Source organism: Priceomyces carsonii, assembly GCF_900007245.1.
Source record: "Priceomyces carsonii strain CBS4050 genome assembly, scaffold: Debaryomyces_carsonii_scaffold_6, whole genome shotgun sequence".
Taxonomy (NCBI): Eukaryota; Fungi; Ascomycota; class Pichiomycetes; order Serinales; family Debaryomycetaceae; genus Priceomyces; species Priceomyces carsonii.
In genome coordinates this window covers 816918-839665 of record NW_026946679.1, presented here as the reverse complement: position 1 = coordinate 839665, position 22748 = coordinate 816918, and the positions used below count along the sequence as shown (strand labels likewise).

General features: G+C 38.2%; 14 protein-coding genes across 14 annotated transcripts; 9 read left to right on the top strand and 5 right to left on the bottom strand.

Moving 5' to 3' along the window:
• Nucleotides 1–199: 199 nt before the first annotated feature.
• On the top strand, nt 200–796 carry PRCAT00005492001 (mitochondrial 37S ribosomal protein bS18m; the record flags this gene model as incomplete). The annotated part of the gene is made up of 1 exon (XM_062955571.1): nt 200–796. The coding sequence occupies one exon, from the start codon at nt 200–202 to the stop codon at nt 794–796; it is 597 nt and encodes a 198-aa protein (XP_062812160.1).
• Nucleotides 797–1080: 284 nt separating this feature from the next.
• Nucleotides 1081–1332, top strand: PRCAT00005491001 (uncharacterized protein; the record flags this gene model as incomplete). The annotated part of the gene is made up of 1 exon (XM_062955570.1): nt 1081–1332. One exon carries the CDS (start codon nt 1081–1083, stop codon nt 1330–1332), a length of 252 nt encoding a protein of 83 aa, XP_062812159.1.
• Nucleotides 1333–1787: 455 nt separating this feature from the next.
• Nucleotides 1788–2699, top strand: PRCAT00005490001 (uncharacterized protein; the record flags this gene model as incomplete). The annotated part of the gene is made up of 1 exon (XM_062955569.1): nt 1788–2699. The coding sequence occupies one exon, from the start codon at nt 1788–1790 to the stop codon at nt 2697–2699; it is 912 nt and encodes a 303-aa protein (XP_062812158.1).
• A 225-nt stretch (nt 2700–2924) lies between these two features.
• Nucleotides 2925–4250, top strand: PRCAT00005489001 (homocitrate synthase; the record flags this gene model as incomplete). Its single annotated transcript, XM_062955568.1, has 1 exon — nt 2925–4250. The coding sequence occupies one exon, from the start codon at nt 2925–2927 to the stop codon at nt 4248–4250; it is 1326 nt and encodes a 441-aa protein (XP_062812157.1).
• Nucleotides 4251–4792: 542 nt separating this feature from the next.
• Nucleotides 4793–6277, top strand: ARO9 (aromatic-amino-acid:2-oxoglutarate transaminase; the record flags this gene model as incomplete). The annotated part of the gene is made up of 1 exon (XM_062955567.1): nt 4793–6277. One exon carries the CDS (start codon nt 4793–4795, stop codon nt 6275–6277), a length of 1485 nt encoding a protein of 494 aa, XP_062812156.1.
• A 72-nt stretch (nt 6278–6349) lies between these two features.
• Nucleotides 6350–7813, bottom strand: PRCAT00005487001 (uncharacterized protein; the record flags this gene model as incomplete). The annotated part of the gene is made up of 1 exon (XM_062955564.1): nt 6350–7813. The coding sequence occupies one exon, from the start codon at nt 7811–7813 to the stop codon at nt 6350–6352; it is 1464 nt and encodes a 487-aa protein (XP_062812155.1).
• Nucleotides 7814–8652: 839 nt separating this feature from the next.
• Nucleotides 8653–9084, top strand: PRCAT00005486001 (uncharacterized protein; the record flags this gene model as incomplete). Its single annotated transcript, XM_062955563.1, has 1 exon — nt 8653–9084. One exon carries the CDS (start codon nt 8653–8655, stop codon nt 9082–9084), a length of 432 nt encoding a protein of 143 aa, XP_062812154.1.
• Nucleotides 9085–9470: 386 nt separating this feature from the next.
• On the top strand, nt 9471–10958 carry PRCAT00005485001 (uncharacterized protein; the record flags this gene model as incomplete). Its single annotated transcript, XM_062955562.1, has 1 exon — nt 9471–10958. One exon carries the CDS (start codon nt 9471–9473, stop codon nt 10956–10958), a length of 1488 nt encoding a protein of 495 aa, XP_062812153.1.
• Nucleotides 10959–10984: 26 nt separating this feature from the next.
• Nucleotides 10985–14017, bottom strand: MSH3 (mismatch repair protein; the record flags this gene model as incomplete). Its single annotated transcript, XM_062955561.1, has 1 exon — nt 10985–14017. The coding sequence occupies one exon, from the start codon at nt 14015–14017 to the stop codon at nt 10985–10987; it is 3033 nt and encodes a 1010-aa protein (XP_062812152.1).
• Nucleotides 14018–14079: 62 nt separating this feature from the next.
• On the bottom strand, nt 14080–15792 carry PRCAT00005483001 (uncharacterized protein; the record flags this gene model as incomplete). Its single annotated transcript, XM_062955560.1, has 1 exon — nt 14080–15792. The coding sequence occupies one exon, from the start codon at nt 15790–15792 to the stop codon at nt 14080–14082; it is 1713 nt and encodes a 570-aa protein (XP_062812151.1).
• A 1055-nt stretch (nt 15793–16847) lies between these two features.
• On the top strand, nt 16848–17168 carry PRCAT00005482001 (uncharacterized protein; the record flags this gene model as incomplete). Its single annotated transcript, XM_062955559.1, has 1 exon — nt 16848–17168. One exon carries the CDS (start codon nt 16848–16850, stop codon nt 17166–17168), a length of 321 nt encoding a protein of 106 aa, XP_062812150.1.
• A 517-nt stretch (nt 17169–17685) lies between these two features.
• Nucleotides 17686–17868, bottom strand: PRCAT00005481001 (uncharacterized protein; the record flags this gene model as incomplete). The annotated part of the gene is made up of 1 exon (XM_062955558.1): nt 17686–17868. The coding sequence occupies one exon, from the start codon at nt 17866–17868 to the stop codon at nt 17686–17688; it is 183 nt and encodes a 60-aa protein (XP_062812149.1).
• A 484-nt stretch (nt 17869–18352) lies between these two features.
• PRCAT00005480001 (uncharacterized protein) lies at nt 18353–19675 on the bottom strand (the record flags this gene model as incomplete). Its single annotated transcript, XM_062955557.1, has 1 exon — nt 18353–19675. The coding sequence occupies one exon, from the start codon at nt 19673–19675 to the stop codon at nt 18353–18355; it is 1323 nt and encodes a 440-aa protein (XP_062812148.1).
• A 1949-nt stretch (nt 19676–21624) lies between these two features.
• PIR1 (beta-1,3-glucan linked protein) lies at nt 21625–22530 on the top strand (the record flags this gene model as incomplete). The annotated part of the gene is made up of 1 exon (XM_062955556.1): nt 21625–22530. The coding sequence occupies one exon, from the start codon at nt 21625–21627 to the stop codon at nt 22528–22530; it is 906 nt and encodes a 301-aa protein (XP_062812147.1).
• Nucleotides 22531–22748: the final 218 nt, after the last annotated feature.

Sequence of the window (22748 nt, the reverse complement as noted above, 5' to 3'; positions counted from 1 at the left end):
CCACTGTTACGGTTGTTCTGAGAACTTTCAGAAAAGTCTTCATCATCAAAATTTAAATGGCCGAAGGTCCATGGGACACAACAATTACACAAAACCACCGTGTCCATCAGATTGAAAAAGCGAAGGAAAATCCGTTCTAAAACTACATACATAGAAAAAATAGAGAGACACTTATTTAATATTATTTGCGTGAATAGGTATGATGCTTTGCAATAGGATTAATATAAATAATTGCATGAAAAGGGTACAGCTGTCCGGATCCCGCTACATCCATACCAGAAGTGTTTTGCGAAAAGGTCTTCCATCATCACCTGAAATGAAAAGTAACGAACCATGGTCAAACGAGCGTTCAGAGAATGCTACGGCTAACTCAAAGTCGTCAATAACAAGTAAGGTAGTCGGGATTGCGAGATCGTTACAAGAAAACACACAGCCACCTATAAATATTGACTCACAATATACCAGGAAGTTTTCTCTTGGAGATACGTATGATCCATTTGATTTGTCGAGCGACAAATTAGACATAGAGAGAAGAGAGGCAAGAACAAGAGCAAACTCTGCAAACAGAATAGACAAGTTTGATAGAGCAGGAATAGATCCATTAGATTTATATACAATGCCAGAGATATTGTCCGGATTCTTAACTTCCACGGGTCAGATACTTCCAAGAGAAGTAACAGGCTGCAACGCAAAGAACCAAAAGAAACTAGGCATTGCTATCAAGAGAGCAAGAAGCTGTGGCCTCTTGGCTTCTGTACACAAGTATTCAAGGTATCTCCCTCAGAGAAATATGTAGCTTTAGTACCTAAATTGCGGGCTCAGAAAAATTTTACTGTAAATAAAATAGCCTTTGGGCTAAATTAATGTCATTCTTATAGATTAAAACGTAAGCTCATTTGTACTTGTCAAAGAAACCATCAGAGGTAGCTTAGGCTAATAAATCCTGCATATGTACATATCCAATAGAAGGCACATAAAATTTTGGTAGGGGATACCCCCAGTTAAAAAAAATCTTTAAGAGCAAAGAGTCTCAACAACAGCAATTAAGTTATTAACAGGTTTAAAGAATAATCAATTAAAATGTTGTCCCAATTGACTAAGCAAACGTTAAGATCTTCCGTTAGATCCTTCTCTATGACCAGAGTAGTTGCCACGGAGGGTTCTATTAACCAAGCAAACGACTCCTTTAGTGACAAGGAAAGAGCTCAAGAAACCGTCTATATCAGGAAGCACGAGCAGGAACAATTGAAGGCATTGAAAGAAAAGTTAGAGAAACAGAAGGAAACTATTTCCAAATTGGAAGACCAAATTGACGGACTTAAGAAGAATTGAATTTAAGTGGCAAAGCGTAGCCGAATAGTTTTTACGGTGTATAAGTCAATATTAACAATGTGCCAGTATTTATGAATTAATATATGACATTGGTATGTTATATCTCAATGTAGAGTTTTCCTTATATAACTTGTCTTCATCTATTCATATTCTCAAAGCACACTTGTGACACATCTATATTCCGACTAGGCTCACAAACAGTAAAATACCCTATTAGCTATGTGATGGGGTTCTCTGTAGTTGCTCTTACCCCAAGCCATCTCAACAAGTGCCGTTCACGTCGTAATACTTCATTCCTTTTTGTTGGCTCGGAGTGAAAGGAAAGGACAAAATAGGAAATTATATAGAACTGCGAGATTTGGAAATTTTTGGGATATTTCATATCCTTAGATTTTCAATCACTAGAGGGCTCCATTGAACATAAAGATAGACATATAGATTCAAAGATTAACATTATGGGGCATATTTTCAATAGAAAGAAGAAAATTGGAAAACAACCTTCGGAAAGTGTTTCAGGGCGAGGACTATCTAGCTCCGATCAGATTAATAGTCAGATTGAAAGCAGAGCTCCTACAAATAGGCTGAACTCAATATCCCCTGTAGGAAGGATTTACAGTACTCCACGAATAATAAGTCCCTCAAGGTATATCTACCTAGCCTCATCTGATGAGGGCACTAGTGGCACTTCTAGCTCAGTTACTACTCCTTCAATCTTACAGTTTAGAGATGATAGCATGGATTCACATCGGGATATCGGAGAGCCAAGTCCGAATAGCACAGAGGAACCACCACTTGATGAATATGGTTTCTTCGATGATGAAATTCCTCCATATCGTCCCACTCTTCATAAATATTTGGACTTAATATCTTTTGACCCAAGATTTGCACCTGTATTAAGAGTTAATAAGACACTTGTGAAGAATGATAAAGTTTTAAAGAACTCAATAGCAAATTTTAAAAAATATAATATGCTTCCAAGTGAAGTAGATCTCTGGAAGATCCATCACGTTGACGACAAAGAATTTGATACAATTATACCCGACCTAATACCAGAGCCTATCAGAAGAGATACGAGAATTAATCAACATCTGGGTAATCAACGCTTATATAATTTACAAAATGGTACTAGCATACCATTTGAAACAGAAGAGCAAGAGATACAATATGCTTTGTATTTGTCTCTTCTCGAAAATACTAATATAACTGATGATAATCAAAGACGTAATTATCATGGCTTCAGGTTCAATAACTTTGATACTCCCCATATTACGAGCCTGCCTTCTCCTAACTACCTGGGCTTTAGGTACAACTACTCAGGTTCTGAGCAGTACAGTAGAGGTCTCGGAATAATGAATATGGATATTTAGGAATTGTACGCCATTATCATCACACCTTTATCAAATTACGTAAGATTTATAGTAAACTTGCGAATGAAATTATTCTTATCTGCCTGTAAAGTTATATTGTCGATGAGTTCTTTTTTTTGCTACCTTTGGCTCTTCAGCACATAAAAGGTTGAATTGAGAATATAAACATTCAATTTCGTTGGATAGAACTTAATTCGAGTTTGATTAATAGAAAGGGTTTTAAGAATGTCAGAACCTGAGGGATTTAAAAAAGTTAGTGAAGATGTACATAAATCAAACGAGCTAATAAACTCAAACCCATATGGGCCTAATCCTGGGGATTTTTTATCGAATGTATCCAATTTTCAAATCATTGAAAGCACTTTGAGGGAAGGAGAGCAATTTGCCAATGCATTCTTCAGTACTGAGAAAAAAATCGAAATCGCAAAGGCACTTGACGATTTTGGCGCCGATTATATTGAATTGACCTCTCCAGTTGCATCTGAACAGAGCAGAAGGGATTGCGAGGCAATTTGTAAATTAGGTTTGAAGTCTAAGATCTTGACTCATATCAGATGTCATATGGATGATGCGAAGGTCGCTGTAGAAACTGGTGTTGATGGAGTGGACGTAGTCATCGGAACGTCTCTGTTTTTAAGACAGTATTCTCATGGCAAAGACATGAGTTATATTGCCCAATCAGCGATTGAAGTGATTGAGTACGTCAAATCGAAGGGGATAGAAATTAGGTTCTCTTCGGAAGATTCTTTCAGGTCGGATCTAGTTGACCTTTTGAACATTTACAGAACTGTTGATAAGATTGGCGTCAACAGAGTTGGTATTGCAGATACTGTGGGAGGAGCTAACCCAAGACAGGTTTATGAGCTCGTAAGAACTTTGAAATCAGTTGTGAACTGTGACATTGAATGTCACTTTCACAATGACACCGGTTGTGCAATTGCAAACGCTTATACTGCTTTAGAAGGCGGTGCTCGCTTAATCGACGTTTCTGTATTGGGTATCGGAGAACGTAATGGGATTACACCACTAGGAGGCTTGATGGCACGTATGATAGCTGCTGATCGCGATTACGTCTTATCAAAATATAAGCTTCATAAAATAAGAGATTTGGAGAATTTAGTTGCTGAAGCCGTACAAGTAAACATTCCTTTCAACAACCCGATTACTGGCTTTTGCGCATTTACCCATAAGGCTGGTATTCATGCTAAAGCTATCTTGGCAAATCCTTCGACTTATGAAATTTTAAAACCTTCAGATTTTGGATTGACTAGATATATACACTTTGCTAACAGGTTGACTGGCTGGAATGCAATCAAATCCAGAGTAGATCAATTGAATTTGCACTTCACAGACGAACAATGCAAGGATATCACCAATAAGATCAAGAAATTAGGAGATGTTCGACAACTCACCATAGATGATGTTGACTCTATCATAAAAGATTTCCACGAAGAAATATCTACTCCTAAGATTCAAGCATCTGAAAAACCTGCTACTCCAGACAACTTCGAAAACCTAAACGGATCTTCTCCAAAGAAGCAGAAAAGATGATATCTCTTGGTACTTCAGATCGATCGCTAACTGGATGTTGTGAACCATTTATTTTTGGCAGTTTCTATTTTAGATATCAATACACAAAAGCTGTTTTTCTAGATGAATACCTAATCCTGACTCATAAATTTGCATCACTTCACAAGCCACAATCACAGATACAAAGCAAAAAGGCAATTAGTAATCTTTACCGTTTTCTTTCAATTAACTCCAAAATTTGAAAAGCAGGTACTTTTGGATGTTGAAAAAGGCGACATAAGAGCCATAGTATCCAATAGCATCACTCTTTGTCTGCTGCCTTTCTTCTTCCGTTTCTCTTCTCTTCTCTTCCTCTGTCTCTCTCTGATTCTGGCTCCAAAATTATCGGCACTTACCTAATTGGGGATACGAATCGGGAAAGTTGAAGCCGTAGTCTATATTGTTATCTCAATCAATCCTTGTGTGGCGACAATATTACTGATACGGCACTAACACGATGGGGAAGCTATATATCACATTAATAAGTCTTACTTCTGTTTCTTGGATATTGTTGTGAATCAATCATGTCTCCAACTTCTACCAAAGAATTTAACGTCGAAGGCTTTTTATCTAAGAAAGCAACCACAAAGAATATACCATCTTTTAGGTCCGCTGGTTCGATAAACGAACCCAAGGGTTTTAAGGCTCATCTGCAGCCGTTGGCATTGAGTTATGGTGTTCCAGATCCAGCTTTCTTCCCAATCAGACGAATTACTATTGATGTGGATGAATATCCTTTCCAGGACACCTTATTTGCTAATGAAGAAGAGAAAGGAGGCTCCATTGTGATCACGAAGGATGAAGAAGAATTATTGGGTCTCTCAGTGGCATTACAATATGGCGAAGTAGCTGGGGCAAGTAAGTTCAAGGAATTTTTGAAAGACTTTGTGCAGATTGTTCATGACCCTGGCTATAAAAACTGGTCAGTTTTATCTACAAACGGCTCCTCAGAGGGATTGAATAAAGTCATGGAAACAATCATTAATCCTGGTGATACAGTTTTGATGGAAGAGTTCACATTTACTCCAATATGTTCGACGGTAAAGAATGTAGGTGGCATTCCTGTTCCCGTCAAGTTTGATTTAGATAAACCAAAACCAGATATCGATGTTGAATATCTCACTGAATTACTAGAGAATTGGGATGAATTGAAACCAGAATTCAAAGGGAGAAAGCCTAAAGCTTTTTACACCATTCCGACTGCTCAGAACCCGGTAGGGTCTACCCAATCGGTGGAAACTAGGCAAAAAATTTATGAGTTATCTATCATTCATGATTTCTTGATTGTTGAAGACGATCCTTATCATTATTTAACCTTGCCTCCTTTAAAAGATCCGTCTGTTGAAAATATAAAGGACGATAGTATAACTGTAGAAGAGTACTTGAGCCACACATTGACGCCATCCTATTTAAAGTTTGACACTCATGGTAGGGTGATTAGAGTCGAATCCTTCTCCAAAGTTTTTGCCCCAGGTTTGAGACTAGGTTTTATTGTTGCCCATCAGCGTCTTATTGCGGCGTTAGACTTATACTCTAGCTTAAGCACAAGAGCTCCATCTGGCGCTTCGCAGTCAATACTTCTTAACGTTATCGTTAAAAAGTTTGGAGGTATTCACGGTTATTTAGGGTGGATTTTGAAAATGAGATTGGCTTATGGTCACAGAAGGAATGTCCTAATTGCTACTTTAAATAAATCAGAAGCTAAGAAGAAAAACTACCTAACCGTTAAAAGTTGCGAAGCTGGTATGTTTGCTTCCGTTGCAATAAATCTCCCTCCTGGAGTGAGTGTGGCCGATAAAATGGTTCTTTTAGACTACAAATTTTTGCAGTTTGGTGTCCAGGTGGTTTTGGGAGAGAGAATGGCGGTTGATCCACTATTTAGTGAAAAACATTCTAATTTTATCAGGATAACTTTCGCTTCATTATCTACCGACGAAGAGTTGAAGGAAGCAGGTACTAGATTCGGTAATGCTGTCGAAGCCTTTTTTGAAAATGGATTAGAATATTAAAATGAATACGATTTACTAAATACTCTTAATAGGAAATCAATTACATCAATGCAGTATTATACATACACTCTCTTACTTTAGTTTGAACCACTTTGGAACTCCTTTTGTTTTTTGGGATTTGCTTGAATTATGACTAACCAGACTTTGAGTATTATGAACAGAGCTGGAATGTTTATCCTCTGGTAAATCACCTCTATGGGATTCCAAGACTACTTCAGGTAGATCTGAAGAGTGCTTAGCTGTGTTAACAAGATCTTCAACAAGGTATGGTCCCTTGCTTGGCATTTCTGTTTCCCATATTAGCATTAGCCGTTCATTTTGAAACTCTGGCATGCGTATTAGTTTTCTTTGGTTCTCTGTGTAGGAAAAGGTCAATTTCTTGAAAGGGGGATAGCTGAACTTTAAATTATAAGAGTTTATGAATGAAGGTAATATGGACTCATCAATTTTTTTGATTAAATGACCTAACTTTGTAGTTCCTGAATCTGGAAAATTTAATTGTAAAATTGATCTGTCAGGAAATCTTACTCTTATCAAAAATTTTTTAGGAACAGCTCTTTGAGCTTGACTTCTAGAGGCACTTGCAGATTTTCTGATCAATTTCTGATATAACTGAGCCTGGTTTATTGTCATGTCATAATCAACTTCTGGATTTTCATACCTCTGTGATTCAGTCTCAGATGGCATAAATAATTGAGGAGAAAGCGACTCGGGTGCGTTGTTAATTTGAAAAGAGTTATCCCTGCTTCCATTGTCACTTGACTCTAAATCATCACTTAACTCTTGAGTGGTCGTCAGTGTAGTATCTTCTTTATTCAATTCTTCCTTTGGTATATCAATTGTTTGATCAGCGGGTTCTATATCTTGTGTCAGTGTTAAGACTTTCTTATCATCCACGCCCACAAGGGGTTGTTCCATGCTATTCTCTTTTTCTTTTCTTTGATTTTGCAACCTAATTTGCTGCTCTTTCAATTGAGTATCCACTATATTCTTTTGCTCCTTTTCTTTTTCTGAACTGTCAGCATTGAAGTAACTCAATCGAACGACTGTATTGGAAACATTGCCAATAATTGACCGGAGTTTCACATTTTTGAAATCTGCTTCCTCAATCCTAGTCCCTAAAACAGTCAATTGAGCATTATATTGATCAAACCCCCTTAGCTTTGTGCCATGATTGGTTTCAAACAAATCAATTAACTCGTTGAGGGCGATATTGGGATTTAGTTTCACGACAAGCGTTATTGATTCGTTGGAAGAGGGCAAAGTAGCCAACATCTTTATGCTGACAATGCTATCTGTGGGAATTTGTTTTAAGTTCAAGGTAACCTTTGCATTATTACTCAATGGAGTAAGTCTCAAAGCAAGCGAACCATCTAACTTCTTTCCACCATGGATCAATTCACCCTCATACTCGGCGTCATTAACCTTGAATTTGATAAGCGATGCCAGAACAACTTGATTGACAGTTGAGCTTTTAGAGCTCACCACTTTTTTCGTAATACCCTTATAGGTAATGTTTAGCGCTAAAGTTGACATGATTCTATTGGGGTGACTACTCTCTCCAGTGATTGATGGCAAAGTTATAGCCAGAAAATATTATACTGCATATTATATATTAATTACTTCATGTATATATACTAGTCCTTTTTGGAATGTCTTTCAAATTTTCTGTTAGAATGTCACTTGCGGATGAAACAAAAGGCTGAATAACATCTTCAAAGTAACAAAGAATTCCTAGCGTAGTCACGACATCCACTTTTGTATTAGATTGAATCTCTGGCTGCAACACTGGATCACCGCGGAAAAAGACGCTTTAATAATGTCACGACTTTACAGACTAAAATATTTATTGTCTTAATTATTGTCTGACCGCAAATCAGAGTTAAAAAATTAACAAAGCTCAGCAGATAGCTCGTTTCCGCGGCAGCCATAAATATTTGTGGTACGGCTCGCCCCTAGCTTTAAGCTACCTAGAACGGAATATTTCCGAAGATTTTTTGCTCGATCTGTCGTGCAGCCTAAGTGTGTATGGCATCTTTGCGCACTCATTTATTCTGCTCGATCGGCTCACCGGTTTCTGAGGAAAAAGAAATCATTTTAATGACCGTAAAAGAACAGAAATTAAATATAAAAAATCTCATTACTCCTTCGTTCCTGCTGAAGATTTAGTAAACTAGAATTATATATTATAGAGTTCAAGCTTAAAAAGTAATATCAAATACTTGAAAGCAATAATAATCATTAGAGATTGCCGACTGACGAGTAATTTCAGTTTCAATTGGATTACATTCAAGTATCATCAGGTGTGAATAAACTTTTATTTATTGAACAAAGCCTTTATATTAAGAATCAGCGAAGTAATACATACATCAAATATGGGCTGTTGTGGTTGTCTTAGTGACATTATTCTTGTGGTGATCTCCGTGTTGTTTCCTCCTTTACCAGTTTGGATCAGACGGGGTCTCTGCTCGTGTGATTCGTTAATTAACATTTTGTTATGCTTTTTAGGATACTTTCCAGGTTTAATTCATTCATGGTATATAATTGCTAAGTACCCGCCTTATTCGTTAGAATCAAAGGTTTATTACGTTTATTCTGGAGACTTAGAGAGCCAGACACCAAGACATTGCCACCATCACCACCATCACCACCAGAGTGATAATGACAGCCAAAGAGTAATAAGCGACCAAGTTTCTGCTACATCTGCTCCTGCTATGACATATGGCTCCATTAACGACGTGGAAGAAGGTTCTTCTTCTAAACCAATCGCAGCACCACCGGCATATACTGAAATCGATAGAAAGTAGGATTTTCAGCTATGGAGACCGCTTTAGGCGTCTTGATATTGCGTATCGATGAGATTAATGTACCTTTTTTTTACGTTATTTTGTTTCTAATGTGTGACTAATGGAATATGTCTCCTTTAATGTGGTTTTTAATGTGAAAAACCCGTCTTTTGCTTGGGATAACTTTTAAAATAGATCTTTAGACTTAATAGAAAAAGCATATGAACAAATTAGGTCACTTTTCACCTTGAGTTACGTAGTCTTGTCTTACGTAGTTAATCAGTATTATGTAAAATCTCTCTATAATCTATATTAAGGTCGTTTCTCGATATGGCCGTATATAGATAAGGATCTTTATAAAAAATTCCTTCCTTCGTAATATTTATCATTAAACAAGCCAGAGGACTATGACATCCCTTCTAAAAGATTCAATTAACGTGATGGGGGATCCTAACAAAGAGGACTTAGATGGTGTTCTAGTAACGGAGGATTCAGGAGAGCCAGCCACTAAAGAGTCATCAATATCTTTGAAGGCGTCAATTCAGGATTGGTGGAACGGGCTGTATAGTCTATTTGGAAGTAGCATACTGAATATTGAAGCTTCCAGGAGAAAGAATAGGCGAATAGAATATGATTTGTTCCGTGCAATGCTTTCGGATGATATTTTTATAAAGAACCCTGATATCGAAAATGAGACAGATACATCTGATTTAAAGGAGGGCAAACTTTACAGTGAGTTAAAGGACGTTGAAGTGGAACCTGGTGTATTTATTCACGAATTTTATCTTGAGAATAACTTAGAATGCGTTCCAGAATCAGACGAAATACATATAGTTATGATTCACGGGTACATGGCTGCACTAGGCTATTATATTAAGAACGTGGAATCCTTGTTGAAATCGAGACCAGGAGTAAGAATACACGCGATAGACTTAATTGGTTTCGGAAACTCCTCAAGACCCAAATTCCCACCCGAATTTTTGAAAACAACTAAGAATAAGGAGGAAGAAATAGATCAAATAATTGCGATTGAAAACTGGTTTATTGACAAGATAGAAAATTGGAGAAAGAAAAGAAACATAAGAACTTTCAAATTGATAGGCCATTCAATGGGAGCGTACTTATCCTGCTGCTATTTGATGAAATATAACAACCAGTATAAGAAAGTCGATGAGAGCCAATCCCCGATTGTTGAGGAAGTCATACTTGTTAGTCCAATGGGAACAGAATCGAATCCCCATAGTTTACTTAATGAAAAGAATTACGAATTTACTACTCATGAGAGTGGAGGAGATCCGTTTAAGGAACTAATTACGAAGCAAGGTGATAGTATTGAGCACGATGAACTAATTAAATTATGGGAGAAATTAGGGCAACCTAGATTCCCTAAGAATTTTATACTAAAAACTTTGTGGGAACATAGTATTTCACCATTTCAAGTTCTTCAAAAATTCGGGCCGCTATACTCCAAAATCCTTTCCTATTGGTCCTTTCAAAGATTCAGGAACCTCAAATCAGAGACAGGCGAGCAATCTATAGATTTAATCTTGAAGTTGCATGATTATTCTTTTTCTATCTTCAACCAATTTCAAGGATCAGGCGAGTTAGCAATTACCAAATTGATCAACCATGAAATTTTAGCGAGGTTGCCTTTAAGTGATCGAGGATTTGTTCATTTTGTGATTTCCTCCAATCTCAAAGTTCTCTGGCTCTATGGCGACAAAGATTGGATGAACGACAAAGGCGGTCGTCATATTCATGAAGAAATAGCTAAAAAAAATAAAAACTTATCTGAATTTGAAGTAATAGAGAATGCTGGGCATCATATATATCTAGATAATCCGCCTGCTTTTAATGAAGCCTGCTTGAAGTTTTTTGGCTTAGATAAATCTTAGAGATATAATTATATGTTTTTTAAGGGCTATATAAATCCTAATAAACTTTGAAGTATATCCAATTGTACTGGACGCTCATTCTGCAAATCTTTTAAGATTTTAATGAAGTTCACACTTAATCTCTCGTCGAATTCTAACTCTGTTTTAGATTTGGCTTCTTCGCTAACTTGAAAAGCATTTGAAATGACGGAGTCAGGCAAGCCAGCTAAACGAGCGACATTCAAACCGTACAGACTGCTCACAACTCCCTGAACGACAGTGTAAAGAAACAAAATGTCTGGATACTTTTGATTTGATTTGGACCTTTCGATGTATCCCATATGATAATTTTTAACAATTCCTCCATACTCATCTTCTAATGTATGTAAGGATGGATAATGTGTAATGAACAAGATGAGTGGCTTGAGAGAGTGGTCTATGAAGAATTTCAAGATCGAGTAAGCTAGTGCAATCCCATCGCTGGTACCGGTACCTCTGCCAATTTCATCCAAGATAATTAAGGATTTCTTAGTTACATTTTTAACAATATTGGAACATTCTAACATCTCAGTCATAAATGTCGATTCTTTCTTCAATATATTATCAGATGCTCCCATTCTAATGAAAATAGAATCGAATATGCCCATTGTTGCCGATTCACATGGAATAAAACATCCAATTTGAGCCATGATTACAAGTAAAGCGATCTGTTTAACATAAGACGACTTACCTCCCATATTGGGGCCCGTAATAATAAGAACCCTCCTCTCATCGTAGGCCATGTTGATATTATTGGACACATAGTTTCTGCCATGAGATAGATTCTCAATTATGGGATTCCGGCTGTTTGTGACATTGATAATTTGCTCGTCAACTAGATGGGGCCGCACATTAGAGCCCAACTCGCTTGCAGCCTTGAATGAGAATAGACAATCTAATATGGCTAGCTCTTTGATGATATTTTGAAAAAATTGATAATTATTATTGATTTGGTTCAAGTAATTCCAATATGCTTCGTCGCATTTACAGAGCAACATTTCATTATGATATTGAAGCAGTTTGTAAAGTCGAATTACCTCAGGAGTCCGAAATCGAGACACAGTGGTGGTTCCACTCACTTTCTGCCAGCCCTTGGGTAAAGTATCTACTTGTGTGTTTCTGATTTCAACCAAATAAGCTTCATTCTTGTTTGTCACAAACTTCAACTGAGGTCTTTTTAAGTACTTTTGGATCTCTTTTAGCTCATCTTGAAGCAAAGCTTCATATTTAGAAATCATTTCCTTTTGGATGGCTATATCTTCCCAATTGTAATAATCCTGGTTGAAAAAATGCATCTTTTGCTCGTTTATATCCTTATAGTTACTTAGTTGAAATGATGGATTTATCATTTTTTGTAGATGAAACACAACATTTGACCTAGATGCTGTCCTTAAACCTTCGAAGACTTTTAATAGTAAAGGTGAAGTTATCGTATTTTCTAAGCTCATTAGACGAGAATGGAATGTCTGGATAGTTTTCAAAACGTTTGCGAAGCATTCTAACATTGAGTAGACACTATTTCTGCTAATTTTGCCAGTCTTATAGCTAGATGAGAGATGAACTTTCATTAGCATCTCTTCTAGATCTAAGTTTTTTCCTATTTTATCTAACTGGATTTTTAATGAATCGACAGCGTGATTGAAACCCGACCGCAAGTCATCGATTGCCTGATACCGTTCTTCTATTTCAATTTTGTTAATCAAGGGCCTCGATATCCACTTTCTTAGTAATCTAGTACCGAACCGAGTCCTGGTATGGTCTAAAAGCCATAATAACGAGCCTTTATTGCAATTAGTATACGTATAATTTTGGAAGATCTCCAAAGCTCGGATGGCATCACTCGAAAGTAACATGTGTCTCTTTGAATCTGAAAAACTGGATATATTAGATGGGATATTGAAAATTGCACTTAATTTGAATTCAGATAAATATAAGATAAGTTCATTGATGCAAGCCTGAACAGGTCTGGAATAATTGACAGTATAGTAGTCGATCAAGTGAGAACTTTCCCCATTGTTGATTTCTTTGAAATATTCCCTAAGCTGGCTGCTCGAGACCGCATAGTCTTTTGGCGATCGACATATAATCGAAGCTTCATTACTCACCATTGTGATAATTCTTTTGATCTCTTTAATCCTTTCATTTTCCTCACATAATATAAGAACTTCACTTGGTGTCATATATGATAATCTTCTCTCGAGCTCACTCTCCCCAAGAGCATCTTTAAACGAATCGTATATAACATCACCAGTTAGCGGGTTGACAGCAACCATCGAAAACTCATTTTCGTTTGATTCGTTGATACACACAATGTAGTCCTGATTCTCCTCTAGATTAATGGAATGCTGACCTTCAGATTCGACTTCGTCATTCATATATGTTCCCTTGGTGTATACACCAGTTAGTTTTCTTTTCATTAAGTCAGGACTTGATGACTTATCAGTTGACTTCACGATTGCCGTCTCAGCTTGCTTGATAACCCCAATCTTGAAGCCATGTACTAGTAGCCTCTTAAGGTTAATATGCAATTTGAAAACAGGGAAAGAGCAGTAGGAGAATTTGGAATCATTCTCATCAAGAATATAGGATATATTCAATATCTTTGAACCTACCTTAGCATCTTCTCCAAATAACTTATATTTGTAGCCAACCTGAAATATCAAGAGCTTATCTTTATGCAATTCCTTGAACTCAGCTACTTGCGTTTCAAGCGGTGTCAATTTCGTTCTCTTCCTCGTCTTTGTATATACGTTGCCATGGTGGTCAGATGCCGTGTTTGGTCTTTTATTTGATTTTATTTCTGTCACTCCTTTCCCTGCAACAGTATCAGTTGACTCTTCATTGTGGTTTGAAGTGTGGTCCGATGCCTTTATCTTTGGTACGAAAGTATGGTTGGTGCTCTTCTTCTTATTAGAGTAATGAGTGAGCTTTTCTACGGCAGATTTTGCACCATGAGACAGATCTAACGGCTCAGGCTCCTGATCTTGGGAAGCTTTGAAGAACCGACTAATAGAATGCTGAACCGTTTTCTTATTCGTCATATATAGCTTATATTATATTTCATTGATATAGTCTGATTTACATTTTATATACGCGCCTCATATTAACGCACTCTGTTAAAGCTGATGCTACTGACCGTTGACTTTTTTGAGCTTCCAGGACTACCTTCAGATAAGCTCTCCAACGTCGATGTTGATGAAGATTTGACTGGCGATATAGTTGGACCTAGATTCAGATACAGTGACGAAAATCGTCTGAATTCAGGTCTGCGTTCATAGGATGACGCAGATGAAAGTGAGGGACGCCTAGGACTTTCAGAAATAGATACTTTGCTGCTTTGGAAGGATAGTCTGGATAGAGAAGATTCTGAATTTGTAGAAGCATTTCTCGATAAGGTCCTTTCTGGAGGTCGTTTCCTCACTGGACTAGGGGAAGATGTAAACGTATTAGATTGAGATCCCACTGACATGTCCGAGCTTTCAGGAGTCGCTTTTGCATCTGGTACTATTATGGTCTGACGGATGACATTGCTGGGGCTGGAATTCACATCAGGCCATCTTTCGTTGATGGATGCTTGCGGTGTGACTGATGATGCCTGAGTTATTTTGTTTGCACCTGTTGCTGAGATATCATTTGCTGTTGGGATGGAGGAATTTGAATTAGGAGAAGAATCAGACGCAGAGTGCAACCTCACGGACGGAGAAATTGTGACAGACTTTAAAGAAGGAGTCTTGTGCAATGGAAATGTGGGTGTTTGTGGAGATTGCTGTACTGGTTGCGTCCTTGTAGTATTTGTAAGAGTATCTTGAGCTCTATTAAATGCAGTGTTTGATCTCTGTCTAACCGTTATTGGTCTATTTTTAGAAGGTGATGAGTTTATAGTTGGTAATGATCTCGAATGCGCTCTTCCATTACTTTGAGCCTCCTCATCCGACGTCTTAGTATCACTTTTAGTTGAATGAGTTCGTGCGTGAGTTTGCAGTCGAGCTTGAGAATGTGACATTGGCACGATGGGACTAGACAAGACTTTGTTCTCGGAAGACTGGGAACTCAAAGATTCAATGGGTTCCAATGCAGGGAGATTGGCTGACTCTAACTCGGCAATTGTTGAGGAGCCACGAACGCCATAGTCGGACGCGATGAGGACTTCTTTTAATGACTTGTATTTTGTCACTAGATCGAATGACAAAGAGTAATCAGCTGCTAACCACCCATGACTGTTTTTAACACCCTCCAATTTATCAATTTCGGAAATCGCTTTTTCTTTATCCGTAAATTTCATAAGTATGAACTTCAAGATGGCTCTCATGCATTCGTAGTTCCCATATTGGAAGCAGTAGTGTAAGCATGTGTTCCCATCGCCATCAGACATGGTCCAGTCGGCACCAAACTCTAGCAACAACGTCACACCCTCTTTGAATCCATGAACACAGCTATAATGCAAAGGAGTCTGCTTCAAGGGACCGCCTTGAAAGTTTAACCATATCGCTCCCGGAAATTCTTGTAGTAGATAATGCAATGTTTGAGAATGATGATGAATGCAAGTCAAATGCAAAACTGTGAATTGATCAAATGTTAAAAGATCAAGATGAGAGAAGCTTTCTCTCAATGACTTCAAGTGGTTATTTATGAAAGTAATCAAATGAAAACACACCAAATAATTTCCGTAGAAAGAAGCATAGTGTAAATTACACCACCCATCGTGAGTTGGATCAACATTTAACCAAAGCTCGGGAAATCTGGACAACAACCGCTTCGTGATAGGTAAGTTTCCCTCAATCACAGCATTCCGAAGTCGAACCAGGGGCTCCAACATACTGCTACTTAGTGTAGTTCTATTTCACTTAGAATAAGTGTGATAAATGGTGGAATATATTATCGCGTATATTTATGTCCTAATCAAATAAATTAATTAACACTCTTTTAGGAAGTATAATTCAATTTTTGACACAGAGGTCATTAGAAGCCAATGGAAGGCGTAGGAACCATAGCAGATGATACCAAAGCATATGGTTTGTCTAGTGGCCCTCTCAGACATTCAAGCAAGGTTGAAGTCATTTGCGGAGCTTTACAAAGAAGAAATTAAGCAAGGGAGATGTGTTGAGTATATTATCCATACTGGGGATTTTGGATTTTGGGATTCGAATACTATAGAGCAATATGATGATGTGTCTTAATTGAAGCAGATAGTTGCATTTCTGAATATCTTGGAGACTAGTCTAAATAGATGAATTGAGCGATATTAGCACTATTGGAGGAACGAGAAGCATGCAACTAAGAGATGAGCTAAGAATCTTCAAGAAAGGCTAAAACATATCGAGATAAGTCACTTGAAAGCGCTTATATTGGGGGAGTTGAGATTTACCTGTCCAGCTTACACAATATTAGGGTCCTTGGACGATCCTAGGATAGTTGATATGCTTCAAAGTGGAAAAATAAAATTCCTAATTTATTCATTATTGATCACCTTCATAGCTATAAGTTAGAGACACCTCACGGCTCTCCAGGTATTCAATTATTTGGATTTAGTGACACCGTAAAGATTCATAGCTTATTTGATAATGGTGAATTGAGCAACGGTTTGGTAAGTGGAAAAGTTGGTGAGTTGTGGATCACCTTGTTGCAAATTGCGGAATTTTACACAACTGCAACCAAAGATGATAATGAATCTTCTATCAAGGTCTTTGTATGTCACAATCCCGTTGTAAAGACTCCGCTCTTAAAGCATTCAGCAATTTCCATCAATTCTGATATTACGATAAGCTAAGGTTTGCATTTCCATTATCCTGTTATGGAGAATGGAATGAGTTTCGTAGATGGATCAGAGGGATCAAGCGGACACTCTAACTATAAGTCGAGAAACTTCGCATCATGTTAGGGGAGATATGGGACTCGATCAAAAATTATTTGTTAAAGCTTTTGCAAAGCGAAAATAATAAACATTTGAGGGATCTGATAGTATTAGTTTTGAGTATATTTGATAAAATCCCAATCTCCATGGACGGGTCTATGGATAAGATTGTTCCCTTAACGTTATACGAAGAGAGAAAAGAAGAAGCTAATATGAATAAGAAGATTTTTAAAAATATGAGTTTCCGTTATTTCCAGGCATACTATAACTTATGGCATTTTAACTTATGTGACCATTTTTTGAGGGGTTTAAGAGTTCTCAACCTTATGATTTTCAAGTGAGACTAAACATCTAAAGCTAGATCATTGTAACAGCCAAGGTTTCAATTTTAATTTCAAACTTTATAACGAGAATGAGAACATTAAGCACTATAGGAATAGAGTCGACTTTAATCTTACAAGACTCAAAATGAACTCTTCAGTGAAACTCTAGAGCAAATTGACACTGAAGCACACGATTATGTAACGAGTTTTTATGTTCGTGAAAAGGAAGATTGTTCGGATATGTTCTATGGAAGCTATTCACGAAGTCCAATACGCGGTAGCCAAAGAGGATCGGTCAAACCTAACAGACGAGGAAGACGACGCAGTCGGTACAACTCTAGGTCAGAATATAGATCAAGAGCATCGCATTAATACAAATAGGATAGAATATAAATGTCCACCCATATTTATTCTCAATGTTATATATTAGTCAATGACTATTTAATACTATCTCGCAAATGCATAATATACACGGACTCTGTTGTAGAATTCACTAACAAGATACCGTAAGGAAGCCATTCAACCATATCCCAATCTAATGGTGTTCAAATGGTAACTTCTGCCCGAAGATCACAGGGCCATCTTCCTTTATTCTGTAAAATATGTAAAACCACATCGTAGCACCCAAAATCTTTGAACCCCACTTAAATTTCATATCAACATGGGGATGAACTGGTGCTGCATGTCTTAAGTACTTTAAAGCATGATGCGCTGCCATGTTGTTTTATAAGTATTAATACTAACTCTTGTAGGAGTATTATAAGTTGATTTCAATGAACTCTGGTTGGGTGAGCGAAAAGTCAAGACATTACACAAAACACTATGTCAATTTATTATATAATCAGACTATCAACCCGACACTAAAAACAAAGGGTGTAAGGTTCTTTTAAAAAGGTGCAAATCTGCTAAGAAAAGATGAATTCGGAAATCTTGCTAACGCAGTACCTGTCAGGGCGGGATCTTCAACAAACAGGATCTACTGTTATAAAATTACCCAAAAGGTGTAACGATGCAGAACAAGCAGGAGAGATTTATTCTAAGTCGCCTTGAACGAATTAATCCTACATTGCAAGTCTTTAACCAAAGCAAGAAGCTGGCTTGAACTACACTTTACAGAGGGTAATGAATCAAAACTTATAATACAAATTATTTTTTGAAAGACCGATGAAGCCATCAAGGCAATTGACATTATTTGAATAAAGCTATGATCTTTTCTGTTGGTCTACTCCTTCTTGCTCTGGGTGTATTTTCTGATCCCTTTCGTGTAATCTATAATGCCTCGTCATATTCGATTTGACTGAAAATAGCTTACCACAATCTTTCCAAGGGCATTTGAAAATTTTTTCCCCGGTATGAGTATAATAATGAGTCTTCAAAGACGAAGGTCGTCGAAATTGCTTGTTGCAAATTCTACATCTATTTCGTTGGGCCGTTTCGGGAGTCATATCTAATACAGTAGCCGTACGTCGCCTTGTCCGAGTTCTTGTTTGCTGTTGAAGTGGATCTATGTACGACGAAGAAGGAGCAGATTTCGATAAACCCGACATACTTGAACCAGCCACAAAGTCTCCCTGCTGAGATACATTGGTATCCGTACCACCGTAAGGAAGCGCTGTTGTCATACCCGAATTCAAATAATTGAACGGATCCTGACTACGCTGATCAACCGATGGCACAGGCTGATGCAGAGTTGCAGGGGGGGATGGATGGGGATACATTGGGACGTATGATGGTGGAATTGGATATTGACTGGATGAAATCTGAGACATCACCGGGGGACGCTGTACGGGGGCATTATGTGACAACAACGACTGAGAGAGTTGCGTATGAATCATTTGTTGATATTGGGGAGTAGCAGAAGGATGAGATTCCAGTAAATGCGATACCTGTCGCAGATGAATGGGTTGCTGATGCGTAGCATGTCCCTGCAGTGGCAAAGGTCCCCTGTACATATGCTGTGGAAGTTGCAGTGGTGGCAGCTGTTGCTGCTGCTGTAGTTCAATTTGATTTGTACTCTGACTCATGGGTTGTTGGTGGAATGGTAATCCACCAACGGACGGATTATATGCGTAGTATGTAAGATCATTGATGCTTGGTTGTTGATAAGGCTGTTCGGCTCCAAGACCAAGCAGCTGAGGATGAGATGACGGTAAGTTTTGATGCAGTTGCTGCAGTAACGGCTCTTTTTGTTGCGCCTGTTGCTGCTTTATGACATTCCACGAAAACTGTTCGTTTGATGGAGGCTTAACTATCGACGAATCTTCAGCTCTTGACGAGACCGCATCCCCACCCAAACTCGAAGGTGGTTTGAATGTTGTATATGTCGGAGCAAAAGCTTGCTGTTCTGGTTGATGCTGATACTGATATTGCTGAGGCTGAAGTTGATATTGCTGATGTTGATACTGTGGTGTTACGCTGCGGAAAGATCCCGCAGGTAATGCCCCGTAATTAGCCAGAGAACCCAAGCTGTACTGGATTTCTGGCTCTTTTTCTTCACCTGTTTCTTTTTCACGGTCAAATGACATAGTACATAATTAATCAATATGGTTAATGAACTCTTACTCAACAGCTCGACAATTCGTTGATAATCTTGGCGGCAAGTCCAAGTACTCTTGCCCGTCGATGTGGTAATCGCTACCTGATTTCTATAAAGTCTCTAGCCCGCTTACCTGCTTTCTTCCTCTTTTCTGGTTTGATTTATACGAGTGATTAACGCCTCTGCTTGTTTCCCTTGTCACACTACTAAATGTGTCTATTAGAAGCCTCGACCTTTATATCTGTTTTATTTTGATCTCTTTATCTGCGTTTTGTAAAATTATGCTTCTGTCGCTAATATTTTTACTCTATTTCTTTCCTCACGACTTCTATCATACCGATCTCCTATTCCTACAAGTAAAAGTAATGGTAATAATATTAGTTAAATGTAGATACTGCTCAGAATTTTTTTATCGTCATTCATTCTTCATTCCCGTTTCTGGATTCACTGTATCAGCACCGTTCACGAATGTGCACACTTAAGAATTTAGGCGGAAACAATGAAAAGCCAAATAATTATTTACGAGTTGCGGGTGGGATCTATTATTCACGCCTCGAAACAAAAGGAAACTGTGGGCTAAACTCGGGCATTTACAAGCGAGTTTAGGCACAAACTGAGCTGATGAAGATAACGCACTTCAGTTACGATGAAATTCCTCGGTGAAACGGGAAGTCTTTAAGGAAGACACCACGCCTTGTACTTAATGAAATGAAATGCCATTATCACATTCAGCTAAGGCGTAGATTCAAGACATAACTGAGAAGGAAGGAAGAAATCAAAGGATAGTAGCTGGACTGGCTGGACCACCGAGAACGCACCTTGAAGGGAGGGGGAGAGTAAATTACGAGTGGGTTACGAATGTCCGCAGTTGGATCGCAGAAAGAATAAAATATTACTGCACCATAGACAGAACCGGTCAGAATGTGCAGAAGAAATGCAAATTGTGTGCACCGCATATGCGAAGCTTACCATCAGAGAGAAAAAGCTAATTGTCATGGAATGCAGGTCAACCATGAAGCTGGTCCCCGCGACAGATATGATTGTGTCAACTAGCATCAGACAACTTCTCCTCGCATACCGACAGCAATTTGAAAGATACTGTGGAGCTTAATCTGATCAGCCGTAGTATCCATATTTGTTGCAAAAATTGCGCGAGTAGGAGATGGGCGGTGCATAAAAGCTGATCCAGTTTGTTGGGTATGATGTTTTAGGAGGCTCCACTTTTGCAGATTCGAATATTGCATGTTTTTCACGTTTGCACGTTTGAGAGATTTCACGTTGAACCATACAGGATGACTTCTATTGTCACTTAAGGAACACCGGTAGCCGTTGAATTTCATTAGCCAAAGTAGGTTTCAAACAATGTGTTCGTAATTCTTCGAATCGCTGAAACTCTCAAATTTCAGGTACGCTTATACTATTACCCGTCCTTCTTCGTCGAAAAACTTCAAAGTTGGCACCAGCTTCGATGTTGGCACCTATATACAGTCTGTTTATTTGAGGTTTCGCAGCCAGCCAACTTCGGGGCCAATCGGCAGAACCAGCACTAGGCTGCAACCAGCACGGCCATTATTTGAGCCAATGAATGCTTATTCGGATGAAGAACGTTGGTAGCACTTGAGGGATCACTGCCGACGCTGCTGGCTGTCGCTACGGAGAAGGAAATTTAGGTACGCTTCGGATGCAAAGGGACCAGCCATGCTAGCATCTTCTAAGTAAACATTAAGGTCCGTAGCAATAGAATGGTTTATTAATATATCTTAACTATGGGGAAGACCTAGTGTTGCAAGCCATTTGTTTTGATCAGATCATAGCCTTTGATCTGCTCAGGGGTGACCTGTTCTTCATTGATGTTGCCTATAAAAGAAAGCATCAATCTTGATTCGATTCAAACCAATATAATTATTATCACAAGATAAACCAGAAAACGGGTTCAAAATGAAATATTCAACAGTTTTAGCTACTTCCGCCTTTTTAGGTTTAAGTCTTTCTGCTACCATTCCTTCTGAACCATGGACAACTTTGACACCAACAGCATCTGCTCCGTCAGGTGCAACAACTGATTACGATCACAAGTTTGGTATTCAAATTAAGACTATTTCTTCCGCTTCCACTACTGCTTCTGCATCAAGTGGTGCCCAGAAGAGAGATATTCTCAGATTGAGAGATTCAGTTAATCAAATCGGCGATGGTCAAATTCAAGAGCAATCTCAAAGCTTGGAGACTCCGGCTCCTCTGTCTGCTTCTGTTGTCAACCAAATTGGTGATGGCCAAATCCAACACCAAACTACTGCTGCTTCTGTTGTTAACCAGATTGGAGATGGTCAAATTCAACATCAAACTACTGCTGCCTCCGTCATCAATCAAATTGGTGATGGTCAAATTCAGCATCAAACCGCATCAGCTGTCAATCAAATTGGTGACGGTCAAATACAAAACCAAGAAAGTGCTGCTGCTACTGCCACAGCTGCTTCTCAGATAAGTGATGGTCAAGTTCAAGCAACTGATGCAGCTGAATCCGACGATGATTCAGGAATCCCATCCGCTTGTCTTACTGACAACTCTTTGAGTATGACCTTGAGCAACTCTGTTTTGACCGACTCAAAGGGAAGAATAGGTGCAATTGTTGCTAACAGGCAATTCCAATTTGATGGTCCACCGCCTCAAGCAGGATCTATTTATGCTGCTGGCTGGTCAATTACTTCTGATGGTTATTTGGCTTTGGGAAATCAAACTGAATTTTATCAATGTAAATCTGGTGACTTCTACAACTTATATGATGAAAATAATGCCGCACAGTGTTCTGGTGTTAAATTATCAATCATTGATTTAGTTCTGTGTTGATAACATCATTATGCATTCTTCTTAAATTGTTCAATAACATCTCCACATCCATTAAGGCAAAACATTCGGGTTATATATTCTTTTACGGTAAAACATGCAACATATATATTTTCGATCAGTACATTAAATGACTTTCAATAGAATCAATTTCGAAACTAAATGTAATTATCAATAATAACATCATCTATTGAATAGAATCTAAATACATTCTGCAGCAG